General features: G+C 31.2%; 2 protein-coding genes across 4 annotated transcripts; one reads left to right on the top strand and one right to left on the bottom strand.

Annotated features, from left to right (window-relative positions):
• Positions 1-1,763: 1,763 nt before the first annotated feature.
• LOC113862228 (cationic amino acid transporter 2, vacuolar-like) lies at positions 1,764-13,143 on the top strand. Its single transcript, XM_027495329.1, has 14 exons — positions 1,764-1,911; positions 2,245-2,446; positions 3,316-3,400; positions 3,807-3,947; positions 4,516-4,636; positions 4,756-4,850; positions 5,146-5,318; positions 5,415-5,481; positions 6,094-6,252; positions 6,856-7,105; positions 7,290-7,395; positions 7,685-7,797; positions 12,587-12,662; positions 12,987-13,143. Exons 1-14 carry the CDS (start codon positions 1,764-1,766, stop codon positions 13,141-13,143), a joined length of 1,893 nt encoding a protein of 630 aa, XP_027351130.1.
• Positions 13,144-13,649: 506 nt separating this feature from the next.
• LOC113861212 (60S ribosomal protein L7-1) lies at positions 13,650-16,594 on the bottom strand. 3 transcript variants are annotated; one of them, XM_027493883.1, is made up of 7 exons: positions 16,490-16,568; positions 16,216-16,407; positions 16,011-16,108; positions 15,786-15,923; positions 15,075-15,177; positions 14,812-14,986; positions 13,650-14,107 (listed from the first exon to the last, which is right to left on the bottom strand). In XM_027493883.1, the coding sequence occupies exons 2-7, from the start codon at positions 16,387-16,389 to the stop codon at positions 13,962-13,964; spliced, it is 834 nt and encodes a 277-aa protein (XP_027349684.1). In that variant the 5' UTR covers positions 16,390-16,407; positions 16,490-16,568; the 3' UTR covers positions 13,650-13,961. The 3 variants fall into 3 exon arrangements, 2 of the variants coding, with proteins under 2 accessions (XP_027349684.1, XP_027349685.1); XR_003504152.1 differs by having other exon boundaries at positions 13,651-14,107; positions 14,706-14,986; XM_027493884.1 differs by lacking the exon at positions 13,650-14,107 and having other exon boundaries at positions 14,665-14,986; positions 16,216-16,416; positions 16,516-16,594.
• Between the last annotated feature and the right edge of the window lie 1,344 nt (positions 16,595-17,938).

Here is a 17,938-nt window from a genome sequence, read left to right as displayed (position 1 = left end):
ACAGTTAAAAAATATCAAAGATACTAATCTTTTGAGTCGATATAATAGAATTAAAAAATTAGATAACTAGATATATCTACATATATTTTTTTTACATAATTAATAGAGAAAATAATAAAAAATTAAATAATGAAATTTTGAATTGATATATAAAAATTATTTACTTATATTATGATAAAAAAATTACAAATTTATTCATATAATAAAATTGATTCAATAAAATTTTAAATCTCAGATAAAATAAATATTTCATTTCTTATATAAAAAAAGTATTTTTTAGAGATATTATAAATTTGATATATCATATAAAAAAATAAGCTTGATTAAGTATTTCGTCCCTATAAAAGCTGCATAAACATCTAATTAAGATACTTAAGTTCAAATTATATAACTTTTTTAAAATTATAATGGGTTAAAATATATATTTGATTCATATATTTAACATGTTTACAAATATGTCTCTATGTTTGAAAAAAAAAAACTTACGTTTTAATATCTATACTTAAAAAATTTACCTATTAGTCTATACTTAAAATAACTAATATACTTAAAACAATTAATATTTTAATCTTTACACAAGTATTTAGTTATGATTTGGTTTCTTCTATCAATAACATTATTGTAACGGTACAGACCAAATCGTTAACTACAAAACTAAAATGTAAAACAATAAAAAAATTATATAAAAATTAAAATATAAGAACTAATTTATAGATATATAATAATTATAGAGACTAAATATATAATTTAATCTAATAAATAAATATAACATATCATTAAATTGAATACAAAATGTTCTTAAATCAAATATAAAAAGATGTAGCTACCGTACCTATAAATTTGAGAGGGTATACCTTCTTTAAATTAACAACTATAATTTTATTATTATCTTAAAAATTAAAAGATATTAGCATATGTTTTTAATTAAACTACTGCCTATTAATACAAAATTAACAGTAACGATTATTTTACATATAGTAGAGAATATCAAACTTTCTCAATTAAACATAGTACTATAAATTTTACCTTATGAAAATAAGGTGTAACTTCACAATAAAATTTTGTTCAATATAGACATATATATATTCGAGAGGAAACAAATATCATCTAACAAATAAATTTACAATGTTGAAAATAAAATGAAATTAATTATATTATTGATATCATATTTTTTACGATATCATTGTTTTTATTATATTAACTATTCTACGACAGATTTTAATTGTACAAATATAATTGTTGATAGAATTGCTATTTTAAGCAAATGAAACGTCTTATACGTAATGTGACATAAATAGGACATTGGCATACATAAGTATCCCTACTTATAAACAAACCTGTGGATCATGGGTCAGCATATGGAGCATGGCATGTTGCGAAAAGCATACCCTTTCAATCGTCTTTCTTATTCGTCTACATCGGTCAACATCATCATCCTCTTAGCTTCGCAATCATTTCTTACGACAAAAAATCTAAAATGAAAAACAACACAAAACCAAATTCGGAATTTCAATTCTTTCTTCTTTTAAAAGGCACCCATAGTTTTGCCTTTTTTGAACACAAAGACGACAACAACAAAGCAGGGAAATTCTATGCTCTCTGAGATTCTGTCCACAATCTAGAGCAATTTGTCATTGCAATGCGAGAAGATTAATTGGTCACTTGAGATTACATTTTTAATTTGTATATAAGATTAATTAATTGGCCACAATCATTGATTTGATTTTGTGGTAAAGCAAAGTTTTATAATTTATTTTTCTTTGATGGGTGTTTCGGTTGGTTCACAATCTGAAAAGGTTTCAAGGTGTTCCTTGAAGTTTTTGACTAGAAGGAAGCAGGTTGATTCTGCATGTAGGAACACAGAGGCTTTGCTTGCCAGGGAGTTAACGGTTCCTCATCTCATTGCAGTTGGTGATTAATTAGCTCAATTTCAATTTTTTTTTAATTTCAAGAAAAAAATTTTAATTTTTAATCGTGTTTTCATCTGGGGTTCCGGGGAATTGTTGTAGTTGTCCTTGGAATTCGGTGGAAAATGTTTGGTTCATGTTCATGTTTGACCCTTTCCTTTTATTGTCTATGATTGGACGATGTTGTCGGATTTTAAACTTTTCCCGCCTTGAATTTTCTCATTGACAGAACAACATTTGCTTGAAAATTTGAATGTTGGATTTAATTTAATCTTATTAGAGCATGCATGTTGTTTGGTTATTATGAAATGTTTTGCAAGTTGAATTTGATGATCAGGTGTTGGTTCAACAATTGGTGCTGGAGTGTATGTTCTGGTGGGAACAGTTGCACGAGAGCATGCTGGACCCGCTTTGGCCATTTCTTTTCTGATTGCTGGATTAGCAGCTGCTCTTTCTGCCTTTTGCTATGCAGAGTTGGCTAGTCGCTGCCCTTCTGCTGGCAGTGCATATCACTATTCATATATATGTCTGGGAGAAGGGTACTCTTTCTTTTAGAAGTGTACTTAGATATTGGTTAAAGAATCAAAAGTAATAAAAAATTAAAATATTATTAATGTACTTGTATTATATTTTAAAGATCTAAATATGTGTTTAATCCTCACATTTTTGCAATTTTTTTTATTTTAATAACTTTAAATAAATATTTTTTGTTTTAATACTTTCTCTTTCATAAAATTTTGTTTAGTCTCTATTGTTGATGTAGTTCACCGAGATGTTATCAAATGTCTGTTTTCGATTAGATTACGTTAGCTAGAGGACTTAAACAATAATTTATTAAAATATAAGAACCAAAACTAAAAAAATTAATTTTATCTGTTGATTCCTTAATTAGCACTTTTAAAGTACTCATTAACAAAACCTTGATCATTATTATTTTTCTTTTGCCCTTTTAAGGTTAAATGTTGACTTTGCATATTAGTTCAGTACTAAAGTTATTGTGCTTATTTGTCATAATATGGTGATGCTGATATGGATATAAACCTATCTGAAGGTTCTTTTTAACAACTGGCCATGTCCTCGTTGGGGGGAAGGTGTTTCTATATAGCGAGCGAATTTTCGGTACTCCTATAATACAAATTTTCTTGCGATTACATTTTTTTAATTTGATAACTTCCTCTTTATTTTTAATCTAAGAAAAATTTAGATCAGGAAAAATTAACCATGCAAAGGTGGGTATTACTATATACAGAAAAGGATTGTGAATTTGAGGAAGACTGAAAAAATTTCTCAATATGCAGATTGAGGTCTTTGTGAATTAAATTTACACGATCATATATAAAAGAAATTGATGACATGGCTGATTGTGAATTGATTTATGTTGATTAATAATTTATTACTTTTTTTGCAGTGTTGCTTGGTTGATTGGCTGGGCCTTGATACTGGAATATACAATTGGTAGCGCTGCTGTTGCTCGTGGCATAACTCCCCATCTGGTACGCTGTTGTTTTTAGTTCTTATATTGCCATTTTAATTGTTTTCGTGTTGATCATATCATCATCCAAGTCCAACTTTGAGTTTGTGATTGCTCTTTTATATTTCTACTAGTTTCAGTTTTATCCATTTTCACTTTTCATTAACAAGGTGAATCAGAAAGGCTAATAATATGGCATGCCATTTGGTAAAATCTTTTTATTTCTTCAGTATTGAGCGACTAAAATAAATTTGTTGATGTATGAGTGTGGAAACTCTTCTTTCAATTTTGGCTTTTGAAGTTCAGAATTTCTATTGAATGCTTTGCACGTCTTTATGTAATAAACAATTTAGCAGATTTATTAGTTTGAATTGCACGTAAAACTCATTCAATATTGACATCAAATATAAATATATTTGTATGATTAGGCTGCACTCTTTGGTGGTGTCGACAATTTACCCCTCTTTTTATCGCGCCAGCATATTCCTGGGATAGATATTGTTGTGGACCCTTGTGCAGCAATTTTGGCATTAGTTGTTACCGGGCTCTTGTGCGTGGGGATCAAGGAGGTAAGTTCCTATTAACCAGAGTATATTTCTAAAGATTTTTAATATTGGCTCCCAGTTGTCCATAACATTTTTGTTACTCCAATAAATTATAATGGCCTAGTCAATGATGTCATGTGTGAATTAAATTCCTATAATTTATCTAAATATTTAAAGAGACTCAATAATTTATCAAAAATGAATGAAATTCTAACAACTATCAGCGAAAGTACTGGGATTTTTACAGTATAGAAACATATTTTTTTTATAAGCAGAAGTAATTTTATTGATGCGGAGTACCGGTAGTACTCAAAATGTAGAGAAAATTATATATTATAAACACTTGTTTGAAAATTTAGAGAAAGTATAGGGATTTATAGACCCAAGTTTATATTTCCTGGCTGTATGAGCTAGAGTTTCCCTTTCATTTTGGTTCATGTAAATGTAACTTATGGTATGCATCCTCTGCATACGGATTGTGAGCCATGGGCAATGCACATGTCCGTCCAATCGTTGTTTTTATTTTTTTTAAATTAAAAATCCAAATGTATGGTTGAGAGTTGCTTTTAACTTTGATGCTGAATACATGCAGAGTACAGTGATACAAGGCATAGTGACATCATTGAATGTATGTGCATTGCTTTTTGTCATAGTGTTTGGTGGTTACGTGGGATTCAAGTCTGGATGGGGTGGATATGAACTTCCTATGGGGTACTTTTTCATTTGACAAAATTCCTAGCTAATTGGTACTTTAAATCTTTGTTTTGCATTTCCTTCATATTATATGTTTGGTCTCTAGTTAATGAAAATTTGTCTCTTTTGCTTTGACAGGTTTTTCCTTTTGGCTTTGATGGGATGCTGGCTGGTTCTGCAACAGTATTTTTTGCATATATAGGTTTTGATGCAGTTGCTAGCACTGCTGAAGAGGTATACAATGATAATGTCATTGTTTTTTTTATTAAGCTTACTTTGGAGAAATAATCATATATCTGAGAATTTTGTTTTGGAGCCAAATAGCATCAAGTGATCCATGTAATTGATCTCGGTTAGTGAGATAAGGCTATTTATTATTATTGTAACCATATTACTTTTTTTGCTCAAGCTTTCTAGAAAAAACTGTTATTTTTCCAAAAACAAACTATACAAAACATGCACACACAGGTGAAAAATTGAGGATGTTCAATTGTTCAAACGTAGTGATAATGTTTCCCTTGATCAACAGGTGAAAAATCCTCAACGAGATTTACCCCTTGGTATTGGTGGTGCACTGTTTCTTTGTTGTGGACTGTATATGATGGTGTCAATTGTTGTAGTTGGTTTAGTACCTTATTATGCAATTGATCCAGATACCCCAATATCCTCTGCATTTGTTGAACATGGGATGCAATGGGCAGCGTAAGTTTGGAATTTTGCATTTGATTCTTCATCAAGTTTTGATGGCTCAATCTATGTAGAAGTTGCTAAAGACAAGTTTCTTGTTTGTGATTGCAGTTACATTATAAATGCTGGAGCTTTCACAGCTCTGTGCTCAGCATTGTTGGGTGGGATACTTCCCCAGGTAAAATAATGCAAACCCCTATGTGCTTTGTTTCTAGACATAAACCTCTGAAAGTGTTCATTATTTTATTATTCACATTGTCACTATTAGATAATTTCTCTATGAAGTTATTCACCTTCATATTTTGAATATAAATTGAAGTTAAAAATTTTAAATTGTTGAGGCATTTATTAAATTATCATTATCATGGGTAAATATAAATCATAATGGATATGAAATGGCAGTGTAAGGTTTGTATTAAACAAAAATGGAAAAACTCTAGATTCTGATGTTAATGATACCTAACAAGATTAATTGATACATCTTTTTTTTTATGAAGAGCCAAAATGAGTAATGAGTACATAATGGTACGTGTTAATTTGGGATTTGTGTAACTTGATTATTTCTATTAGCCAGTCAGTTAGCTTGATTCTTAGAGAATCGTGCAAGGACAAGGAGTAGTCTAGTGAATTTTATTTGAAGCATCATATTCAAATAGAAGTTGCATTTCTTTTGCTGGTTTATGCTATCATTGCTTGTTCAAGTTATCACACATTTTGTTCCTTTATCTTTTGAAGTATTTAATTTTCTAGGGAAAATTATAAATGATGAGTTTTGTTTAATGTTTCTCAGCCACGAATATTGATGTCTATGGCAAGGGATGGGCTACTACCTCCATTTTTTTCTGACATCAATAAGCAGAGTCAGGTTCCTGTTAAAGGCACAATAGCTACTGGCGCTTTGGCTGCCGTCTTGGCATTTTCTATGGAAGTCTCTCAACTGGCAGGGATGGTGAGCTTTCATGTATACAAAATTCCATTAATAATTGACGTTGTGCATTATAGTATATGACATTCCTATAATGAGGAATGCTAGTAACACATTCTTAAATACTTTCATTATTTGTTCCTTCACTCAGCACTTGCTTTGAATAGTAGTCTGCTTATGAGGTAACTAAATTGACCTTTTAAAACAATGAACTGATAATAGTGTGTTTAAAGAATGTATTGTTGGCAAGTACCTGTAATAACATGCTGTGGCAATATGGGTCATGCCACCAAGAAGCCATGATTCTTCAATTACAAGTCTACAATGAATGTGTTTAATTAACAAGTTGTGGCTGCATATTATCTCAACAATGTTAAATTTGTCAATATAATTTCAATCTAGCAAGAGCAGTTAAATCCCCAAGGAAAAAAGCCATTAATTTTTCCATTCTAAATCCAGGCATTATATATTCTTTTTTTCCGATTCCATACTCTTTTGAAATTATTAAACATTTCAAAGGCGGTTATGAAATTCCCATGTCATATATGATCTTCTCAGGATGGTTTTTTTATGTCATGCGTAAATGCCTATAGTATTACTATTTAGTATTTAGCTTTTCTACTGCAGGTTAGTGTGGGTACGCTTTTAGCATTCACTGTGGTGGCAATATCTGTTTTGATCCTAAGATATATCCCTCCAGATGAAGTCCCATTGCCTCCTTCCCTCCTGAATTCGATTGATTCAGTGTCAAAGAAGTATAGCTTGAGCAATGTAGATACAGATGTTGGTACTAGTGAGGATACAGCACCTTTAATTGTTAACGAGGATGTTTCGATTGATCATCCTCTTATTGCTAAACATCTTGCTGTAGTCAAACGTGAGTTATGACTTACCTTCTCCTTTACCAACAATCTATGTCATAATTCTTAAATAATGTAAATTTAGTGCTCAAGATATATAATCAATGACTATGTTGCTCACGTAACTAACATCAATTCACTTGTCATTTGGCATCCTTTCCTTTTCTTTTCCTTACTTTATTTATTTGTTTATTCCTGCAGATCTAACCGAAGGTAATAGGCGAAGAGTCACTGGGTGGAGCATAGCATTCATAAGCTTTGGGGCGTTTATCCTTACATATGCAGCTTCAGATTTGACTCTTACTAGGTTAGCCTAATAGCAGATTATATAGATTTTCTAAAGCTTCACATGAAATGACATTTTATAATACAAAGTCAAGGATTCAAGATCCCTAAATAGTTTGGTGGCTGATTTGAAACGCAAGGAAGTGGAATATTTAGGGACTTGGTCCTATCCTCTGGGAAGGGAAGTGGTTTGACAATATTGAAACAGAAGAATCTACAATAAGTTTATGCACTTCATTAGTATTTATCATTTCATTTGAGGATTGTTCAATGTTCTTAGTTTTTACAGCATTGTTTTATGCTATTGTCAGTTCTGTTCGCTTTTCAATGGGTGGAGTTGGTGGTTTTCTTCTTTTGTCTGGTTTCGTTTACCTAACCTACATAGATCAAGATGATGCAAGACACAACTTTGGGCACTCTGGAGGTATGTATGCCTTACAATTATATATCCTTGTTGTTGGTTGTTGAAATAACATATAGAGGGCTGGAACAAGAGGAAACAAAAGGAAAATTTGAATTTGTTGAAGGCTTGTATTTTATTGAAATGCAAATCATGTACTTATACAGAAAATAAGAAAGATAAACGTGCAAAAAATCTGCTACTGATAAACATATTAGATGTCCAAAAAAAGGAGATCAAATATTTTGATCTTAACAAATATTTGACTCTTTATTGCCTAAAAATCAGGAAAATTAAAAACTGATTTGGCAGCTTCACGGTCATTCCAATCAACACTCTTCCTTGACACTGAAGCTGCATACTCCAAGTCTTTTCCCCAAGAACTCAAATCTAGTTTTAGGAAATGCCTTTGTCAGAATGTCAGCACTTTGATATTCAGTTCTACAATAGACAAGCTGCACTTCTGCATCCTTCTGAACTTCTCTTAGAAAAAAAAATTTGATCTTGAAGTGTTTTGTTTTGCCATGGAAGACTGGATCTTGTTCATCTGACAGGTTCTTCATCTACATCTTCATTCTCCCCTTGAAATTCAATCTTCTTGTCTTCTTCCCAACTCCAGCTATCTAACTCCAAGAATTTGACATCCCTGCTGACAGTTACTTTGTTGTGGTGTGGTAGATAGATCCTGTAGGCCTTTGAAATTAAGTTATAGCCTACAAAAATTCCAAGTTCTGCTTTCTTGTCTAGTTTGTCTCTCTTAACCTTAGGAATATAAGAGAAACACAAGCAACCAAATATCTTCAGATTGAGCAACTCAAGTTTGTAACTATACCATGCTTCAAATGGTGTCCTTTTTTGCAATGCTTTTGTCAGCAGCCTGTTCAGCAAAAAAACTGCTATATTTATAGCTTTTGCCTAAAATTTCTTTAGCAATTCTTTATCATGAAGCAAACACCTAGCCATATCCATAATTGTCCTGTTCTTTCTTTCTACAATGCTATTTTGCTGAGGTGAATAAGGTGTTGTCAACTAGTGTTCTATGGCTGCATCTTCACAAAACTTATTAAACTTTTCAGGGATATATTCAGTTCCATTGTCGGACCTGATCACCTTCAATTTGCACTTGCTTTGAGTTTCCACCCAAGCTTTGAACTTCCAAAAAATCTCAGCAACTTCAGATTTAAACTTCATAAAATAAACCCAGCACATTCTTGTATTGTCATCAATGAAAACAATATAATACTTACTCCCTTTCAATGATGGCATGCTCATGGGTCCTCCAACATCTGTATGTATTAATTGCAGCTTTTGTGAATCCCTCCAAGCATTATTTTGTGGAAAAGGGAGCCTTGTTTTCTTTCTATATTGGCAAGTAGCACATGCAGGAACTTCTTCTAATTCAGGGAAGTTTTTTGCAAGATTGTTTTTCTTCATAAAGATTAGAGCACTATGATGGAAATGGCCCAATCTCTTGTGCCAAAGTTCTGTACTACTAACCTCTTTGTGTACTGCAGCTTACTCCTTGTTCATGAAATCCAAGGCAAAGCTTTTGCCTTTCATTTGAACTTTGAACACCTCTCTGTCTTTTGAGCCTTTAATCATGCAATTTTTGTCTTCAAACAACACCTTATATCCTTTCTCCAGCAACTAAGGAACACTAAGGATGACAATGGGTAGGGTACTATAGTACCCATCCCCATACCCGCGTTTTAAAAAAATACTCATATCTAGTCCCATACTCGCGTAGGTATGAATATTAATCTCCGTACTCGTACTCTTTGGGTACCCACATACCCATTGTACCCATTACCCGTGCTTATTTTAGAAAAAAATATTTATAAAAAATAATATGTTTATATAACTTCACATAAATAGTCTAATAATACAAAAATTCAATATGTACTTATCGGACAAGGTACAAATATAGATAAAAAATAAATATTCAAATATCCCAAGTGCTAAATATATCTTAATATAATAATTTTCTAAACTATAATTCTTAGAAACAATAAGTAAAACTAAATACACAAGTTATTTGTTTGCGATAACCCTATTTGTGTGAGATTCGATCGATCGACAATGTCAAAGCGATAACGAAATAGATCTGCACAATGGGTGGTGTGGGATCACTTGATGATTTCTTGTGGCGGCTTTGCCAACAAATTCTAATAAATAACATTTCATAGTTGTTAGATTTTAATGAGACAACGGTTAGAATGAGAGTAAAGTTAGAGTAAAGAAGTTTAAGTCCTAACAACGAAAAGTGAACATATAAAATATTTTTTTTAACTTTTGAATTTGAAATTGTAAGAAAAATAATAGATTTAATTAAAATAATATATATATATATATATGTATTAATACTAGTATTTTTAACTCATATATTATATGAAAACATTTTGCCAAAAATACAAATTTTTAAAAAATTATTTTAATAAATTAAATATTTATAATGTATATAAATTTTAAAAGAAAAAATTTGAATAAAAGATAAATAATCACAATAAAATTTTATAATAAAGAAATATATGTGTGTATAAAAAAAATTATACTTTTTTTATCTAAAGAAAAAATTAATAAATAAAAATTAACAATAATTTTTTATATTTTATATCTTTTTAAAAATTTCTTTGAAGGTAAATAAATAGTAAGAATAATATTATTTAGATTCAATAAATTATAGTTGTGCTTGTAATGCATATATTACATAAGAAAATATTATTTTAAATTAAAATATAAAAAATAAAATTTAAATATTATCAATAAATAATAAATTTTTTATAATAGTAGGTAATTGTATAATTTATAAAATATTTACAATATATTTATTATTTATCATTCACTTTATGATTTAAATATCAATATGACTTTATTGACAAAAATATTTAGGTGAAAAATATTTTATGTTTGTCATATATAAATAATATTTTTTAAAAAAAGTCAATCTCATATCAACTATGTAATAATTAAATTGTATTAGCATAATTAAATAATGTAAAATAATAAATAAATTTAATACATAGTTGTAGAACAAAATTCAAACATATATATATGGCGGGGTGGGTACTTAGATACTCATACCCACATTCATCTCACATAAATTTGTAGGTAAATTTTGCGAATGCCCATCGAGTACTTTATCTATTGTCATCCCTAAGAAACACTCAAAAGATTTTGATTGATTTCAAGAATATATAAAACATCATAAATCAGTTTCAAACCTATGTGGTCTTCAATTGCCACAGTTCCTTTGCCTTTCACTTCAATGTATGCTCCATTTCCAATCTTGACTTTTGAAAGAACAGTTTTATCAAGTTCTCTAAAAAGATCATGATCATAAGTCATATGATTTGTACAACCACTATCAATGAGCCAACTTTCTGTAGAGCTATTGGTAGCAAAGCATGACACAACAAATAATTGTTCCTCCTATAGTTGATCGTCAACAACCTTGACTTCTTGCTGTTGTTGAGACTTGCATATCCTTTCCATGTGCCCTAACTGACCACACTTACGACATCTGGCCTCCACCAGCACCTTTTTGGTGGATGATTAGTGTTTTACAATGAGGGTAAGGTGGATAAACCTGATTGTTGTTGTTTTAATTGTTGTGTTTGCTATTTGCAAAACCTCCAGGCTTGTTGCTCTTGTTGATTTGCAACTTGGCTTGAAAGGCACCCTCCATAGATCCTTCTTGCCTCGTAAGCCTTCTATGCTCTTGTGCCTTCAATGCATGTAACACTTCTGCCAATGTGATTGTACATAGATCTTTTGTGTTCTCTAAGGTGGCTATAGAAGATTTGTATCTTTCTGGTATTGTTACAAGAATTTTTTGTACGATTCTAGAATCAAGAAATTTTGTGCCCAATAATCTGATCTTGTTGGCAATGCTAAGCAATCTATCTGAGTATTCTTTAATTGTTTCAGACTCTTTCATTCGTTGTAACTCAAGTTCTCTTATTAAATTTAGCACCTGCATATTTCATATCTCCTGCATATTTTTCTTTCAAGTAATCCCAAATCGCTTTTGCTGAGGGTCATGATTCTAGTGAAAATGATTTTTGAGACAAGCAAAGAGACATGCTTTTACCTTTGTCTTCTTTGTTTTTTTTTTCTACTAATTTTTAATCTGGACCATGGTGGGATTGTCTAGTAGCAAAGAAACATCATAATCTTCTTCCATGGGTTCCCAAAGATCTAAAGCCTGCGTGTAGGATTCCATTCTCACATCCCAAAGCTCATAGCTTTCTCCATCAAAGATAGGAGGAGCAATTTGTGAAAAATTTGCTTCAGCGTCCATTTCACAGATCCTGTAAGAAAACAGCTTTGATTACCAATTTGTTGGTTGTTGAAATAACACATAGAGAGTTGGAACAAGAGGGAACAAAAGAAAAATTTGAATTTGTCAAAGGCTTCTATTTTATTGAAATGCAAATCATGTACTTCTACAGAAAATAAGGAAGATAAATGTGCAAAAATCTACTACTGATAAACATATTAGATGCCCAAAAAAAAGGAAATCAAATATTTTGATCGTAACAAATATTTGACTCTTTATTGTCTAAAAGTCAGAAAAATTAAAAATTCATTTGGCAGCTTCACAGGTCATTCCAATCAACACTTGTGTTTGATAAATTTATGAGTACTGTTGGAGGGTATCTCATTCCTGACTACTAATGTAGATGTTATGCAGATGTCAGACATGGAATGTATGGAAAAAATGTTGTATACCATTAAAAAACTGTAGAAAATAGGTTGGCCATTAAGAATGTTCAGTTTAAGAGAAATAATTCTATTATTAATCTTTTGTCAGGTTTCACTTGCCCATTGGTGCCACTGCTTCCCATAGCTTGCATTCTCATCAACTCCTACTTACTTGTTAGTCTTGGGTAAGCATTTATAATTATGTATGGAGTGGGGGACCAGTTGGAAAATTGAGTTTATGCACCTATATGAAGCCTTAAAAGAAGGAAGTGGTTTGATTTCAAGACTAAAAGTAACTCAGAGGGGTGCTTTTTGTTTATATAATTATTTTTTAAAAAATGAATATTAGGATATATCTGGTATTTTCTTTTTTCTTCTATGTCTGCCTTCAGGGTGACAAACTTACACTTCATCCGAGTTATCAATGTACTATGTTAAATCAGCATTTCTCTGTTGAGATTCTTTTTTGAATTGCATGACACTCTAATTCTTGTATATCATTCTTTCAGAGATGGTGCATTGTTGCGGGTTTCTATATGGCTGGCGACAGGACTATTAGTTTATTTGTTTTATGGCCGAACCCATAGCACTCTAAAAGATGCAATTTATGTGCCAGCAAAGCAAGTGGGTGAAATTTGCCAGACTTCCAAAAACTCTGTTGCCTAATCTCCGCAAACCAAATTTGGCTTAGTCCAAGTGTGTATTGATATTGCTTGCAACCCAAGTCAAGGAAAATACCGCACCTGCCTCATTTGTAAATTGTAAATATAATCCCTGTACAGGAAATGCTTCTCAAGCATAGGGTCGTGCATTTATTTAATTTTCTTCTATGGAAGAACGTCATTGTAGTATGCATTAAATTACATCTCATTCATTCCCCATTATTTACCATTAGTATGATATATCCTGTGTGTGTCTTGTAGCATGTTCAAAAAATGTAAATATGGAATTCGTAATTTATATATTTTCAATTGTTCATTCATCTTTTTCCTTCTTGGAACAACGAGAACACTAGAGGAAACTATTCTAATTATGGTTCCTTGCGTTGTGTCTTTATCCGAAAGCACGCTTATATAACTACTAACCTAATAAGAACCTATTTATCTATCCATTTTCCGTCGCAGAATGAGGCAGTTGAAATCCACTAACCATAAAAAGAATTTTTAAGTTGACACTTAAATTGATCTTGATATAATTTGAATCCGTCTAGCAACCAAATTCAATTCTTTAGGAAACAACAAACAAAAATAAGAATGAATAATATGAAAGACACTGAAAAAGTAGTGCAGTACCCTTTCCCCCAAGACATGTATGAAATATGACTAGTGATACGCCCTCCCCTGCAGAAGGATAGCCAAAAGCATAGGAAAATGGTTTAAGAGCAGCGGCTAATCCAGCAATCAGAAAAGAAATGGCCACAGCAAAGTTCTATACAAAATCAGGTTATTACAATCTTTGTGGTTACATCATGATCTCTACTATGGTTAACACCGTTTGAAGTTTATGACCTCCAATGACCCCATATTTTCATTGATTCTAAATTGAGAAGATGTCATTAACAGAAGATAGCATTCATAACAGGGAGAAAGTATTGCACATGGCTGTCCAAAATCAACAACAGATCCGATTCCTGCTAGATAAGCCAAAAGCAAATGGATCATAATTATGAATGCATATCGATCCAAACATCACACACAAATTGCACTCATTAGTTTCAGATATAGTTCTACTATAACCCACTAGAATGCAATCTTATGCAGCAACAATGGTGAAGCAAACGGCTGTGATAGAACAAACTTTTTATTTAACTTTGACAAGATTTCATGAGCATATATTAAGTCAATAAACACTTGACAATTAAAAGTTCCTAATTGATAAATTTTGAAGTTCTAAATCGTTATAGATCATCACAAACAATACTAAGATTCTTTAACAACAATTTTCTTGATTATCATCACTGTCACACTTCGGTCCACTTTGTAATCAAAACTTCATTCAGGCTCTAATCGTTGTTCTTGAGTGACATTGATTACATAACGGGAATACACAGATTCAAGCCCCAAAGCACACTCTACACATCCCCTTCTTCCCAGCCCTCCCAATGGAACTCAATGAGAAGTAGATGAAGTAAATGAAGGCATAAAGATAAATACATACTTAAATTCGACTATAACAAGAGTCTGTAAAAAATTTTCTAACGCGTAACTTCAAAAATGAGATGTTTGTACCTAGGATAATCAGAGGGACATCATAATTCATAAACATCAAAATTTTGATACTACAGAGGCCAAAGTTAATTCATTTTATTGATTAGTTCATTGATGAGATCCTCACGGTTTCCTGTGTCTCCACCATCCTTGTATAGGGTTTTTGATCCTTTCAATCCTTCAGCTGGCTTGTTGAGTTGAAAGGGCCACAAAAATCTGACGACTTCCTTAAAGTGTGGACCAACATTATAGAGTTGATGCACCATGTCTTCTATGCATAAAATACCAAACTTTCCTAATTCCTACATGGCAAAAGACAGAAGAATCACAAGTGCACTTATGGGGGAAAAGTCAAAGGAAAACCAGGAATCCAGCAACACCAAATATTACCTGTTCAATGATGTTATTATCTGTCAAGGGAACTTTTTGCTTATCTATTTTTGCATGTCCTTTCTTGTAAATTAGCTCCTTAATGCTTTTAAGATTTGGATATCTTCAAAAGAAACAGACATGCAAAAAATTAAGAATAATTCTTAGCAGGTGATATACTATCTCTGTCTTACTGTTAGGAATACAACACACATAAAGGAACATACAAATATAAGAAAACATAAAAACAAGGTTTTCGAAAGGGTAATGCTATTCCACCCAATGTGGAAAAGAGCATTGAAAGCATTCCACATCGTGGGAAATACATTTGAAGCATGTAAAAAGCATAGGAAAAACACTGTTATTTGTTGGCTCGGTACATATAGTCAAGATGTCGGCATTTCCCTTTGAATAAGTTGCAGGCATGCGCTATAAGATCGTTGACACCAAATACTAAAACTCACTTTGCCATTAACATTCCTAATCAATATTATAGACCCCTCAAACTTCCCAGAAAGAAATTTTTATGTTGACATTCCGGACCAGAAGCTTCTTTTGGATTTTGTTACAATAGACGAAACTACAGGAGAACATAAGAATAATATAACCAACTCACCTTGCCTTTAACCCAGAAATATATGAAAGTTCTAGAAACCTACTCTTCCACCAACATCCATAAGGTACATATCAGAATCGCCCTCAAACACAAAATCAAAAACATTAATCTCTTACCCATAGGTTACATATGGTTCCACTCTCAGCAGCTTGCCCATTATTCCGTCATTTGGCTTCAGAAACACAGCACTGAAAACACTTCTCAATCCCAAGCTGTATAATACCTTTCTGGTCATTGGATGCATGTCTTTTTTCCTAAAACAATGGGTACAAAAATATTGTCACCTTTTCACAGAGCCAAAAATCAAAAAATAAAAATAAAAACCAAGAAATATAAGATACCCCTGTATCCGAATAATTATTAACGGCTTGGATTCGGGGATCAATTGTTCAGGCAATTTCCTCTTTACCCTCCGTTTCATTCTTATAAGGTCCACCTCCTTCTCACGCAACAATAGCAACGCAAGTCGTTAATCAAATGCGTCTAGTTTAGGGATTTTGGATAAACAAGTTATAAAATTAGCGAAATTCAGATATTGAATTTTACTTGGTTTCGATACTCGTGAACGAAATCCTCGGGCTTCTTGATGGAGTCCTTGGAGCGGAACTTTTTGTTCTGGAATTGTGCTTTTTTTCTCAATGCCCAAGCTTCGTTACTCTTCCTCTTCTTCAGCATAACCTCTGGAATATAGGTCAGAGGCTTCGAATCCTCTTCTGCCATGTTTTCTAGTTTCCTTCTCTGCATACACAGTTTTATGTTTAGGTTTATGAAACCATAGAGAGAGTGACATAGAAGGAATCATTAGGGAAAGAGAGAGAACCTGAAAACGGTAGCTGTCGGCGGACAGTGGCTGTTGAGCGGCGGCGCGGTTGTGAGAAATCACAAACCTTGCAGCCCTAAGGTCTGAAGACTGTTTTGGACTTGAAAATTTTATATATATTACTACTACTTTTGATTTTTAGTTCAACTGCTGTGTTTTAATTTTAGTTTGGTTTTGCTTGTAATTGGGCTGGGTTTTAGTTGTATTGGGCTATGCACTTGTGGTTTTTCAATTGGGCATTTTGAGCTTAGCTTCTTTTAAGGATAGTTAATAAATAAAATATAAATGTGAACTAAATAAATAAAACGAAAGTAGAGGGATTAGTAAAAAAGATATTTTTTTTTGTTTCAAATTAGAGGCTGGATCAATGAAATTTTCTGATCATGTGATTTGTTTAACCAAGTTAATTTGATAATTTAATTAAAGTTAAAGTTAAAGAAAAAATATAATTAATTTATGATTTGATTCGTTAAATCAGTTAGTTTAATTTTTAACTTGTTAATAAATAAAATTAGATATAAATAAAATGACCTAACAATCATTTTTAAATATATTTTTTGAAAAAATTAACAATGTTAAAAAACCAGATAAAAGCAAAAAAAAAATTGTTGGGTTGGTTTGATTATCAATTTTCTTTTTAGGTTTAGTTTTTTTCTAATTAGTAATTTATTAAATAAAAAATTACATGTTTTTATTATTTTAAAATCATAAAAAATATTTAATATTTTCATTATTTAATAATTTAAAAAGATTTGTTAGCTTTGGTAGTCTTAATATAAAATTATTTTGAAAAATATTTATTATTTCTTTATGTATTTATAAATTTGAAATATTTTTAAGTGTAATGATTTAATTAAAATATTCTTATAAATAGAATTGATGGGAGTAATATACAACATAAAATTAACCTACAATTAACATCCTTTCTAAGTCTTTCCCTCAAATGAGAGCATATAAATCTTAGACTTGTTACATATATAAGCCACTTGAAGACTTCAAATATAAAAAAGACAATTGCCAAAATTGATGGGATTGTAGTAAAGTCTCTAAATATTTTTTTTAACGAAGTGACACGCTACTAAAACATGTCTTTACATAAAATATTGAATTTGTTGAGTGATATGAAGAGTAATATTGTTATACAAACAAATATCATTTGCATAACATTTTTAGACTGATGTATAACAAATGTAAAAATGTCTTGGCTTTCTACATTAAATGTTATTTTTAATTGACATTAAAAGTTTTTTTTATTAGTATTATCATAATTAGTAGTCCTTTGCTCTTAACTTGAATATTAATTAGATTTTAATAAATTATCAAACAAATTGGTCTTTATTATCAAACAAAATTGAGAGGAAAAATATTAAAAGTTGAAGACAATAACAAAAAAAAATTATTTACTATTTGTAACTAGCAAAGAATTAACAAAACTAATTGTTCATAGTT

The sequence above is a fragment of the Abrus precatorius genome, unplaced genomic scaffold, assembly GCF_003935025.1.
Source record: "Abrus precatorius isolate BTA unplaced genomic scaffold, Abrus_2018 Scaffold3, whole genome shotgun sequence".
Lineage (NCBI taxonomy): Eukaryota > Viridiplantae > Streptophyta > Magnoliopsida > Fabales > Fabaceae > Abrus > Abrus precatorius.
The sequence above is the reverse complement of the archived record's forward strand: the minus strand, read 5'-3'. Positions and strand labels throughout refer to the sequence as shown.

Bases quoted from the DNA above. Each gene is read 5' to 3' on its own strand.
- LOC113861212 (XM_027493883.1), bottom strand. From the start codon at position 16,389: ATGGCAGAAGAGGATTCGAAGCCTCTGACCTATATTCCAGAGGTTATG. The intron at 15,178-15,785 runs GTAAGAGATTAA...TTTCTTTTGAAG, and splicing joins GAACCATATGTAACCTATGG to ATATCCAAATCTTAAAAGCA. The intron at 14,108-14,811 runs GTGAGGATCTCA...CTTATCTAGCAG, and splicing joins TGGTGGAGACACAGGAAACC to GAATCGGATCTGTTGTTGAT.
- LOC113862228 (XM_027495329.1), top strand. From the start codon at position 1,764: ATGGGTGTTTCGGTTGGTTCACAATCTGAAAAGGTTTCAAGGTGTTCC. The intron at 1,912-2,244 runs GTGATTAATTAG...TTTGATGATCAG, and splicing joins TCCTCATCTCATTGCAGTTG to GTGTTGGTTCAACAATTGGT. The intron at 5,319-5,414 runs GTAAGTTTGGAA...TTGTGATTGCAG, and splicing joins CATGGGATGCAATGGGCAGC to TTACATTATAAATGCTGGAG.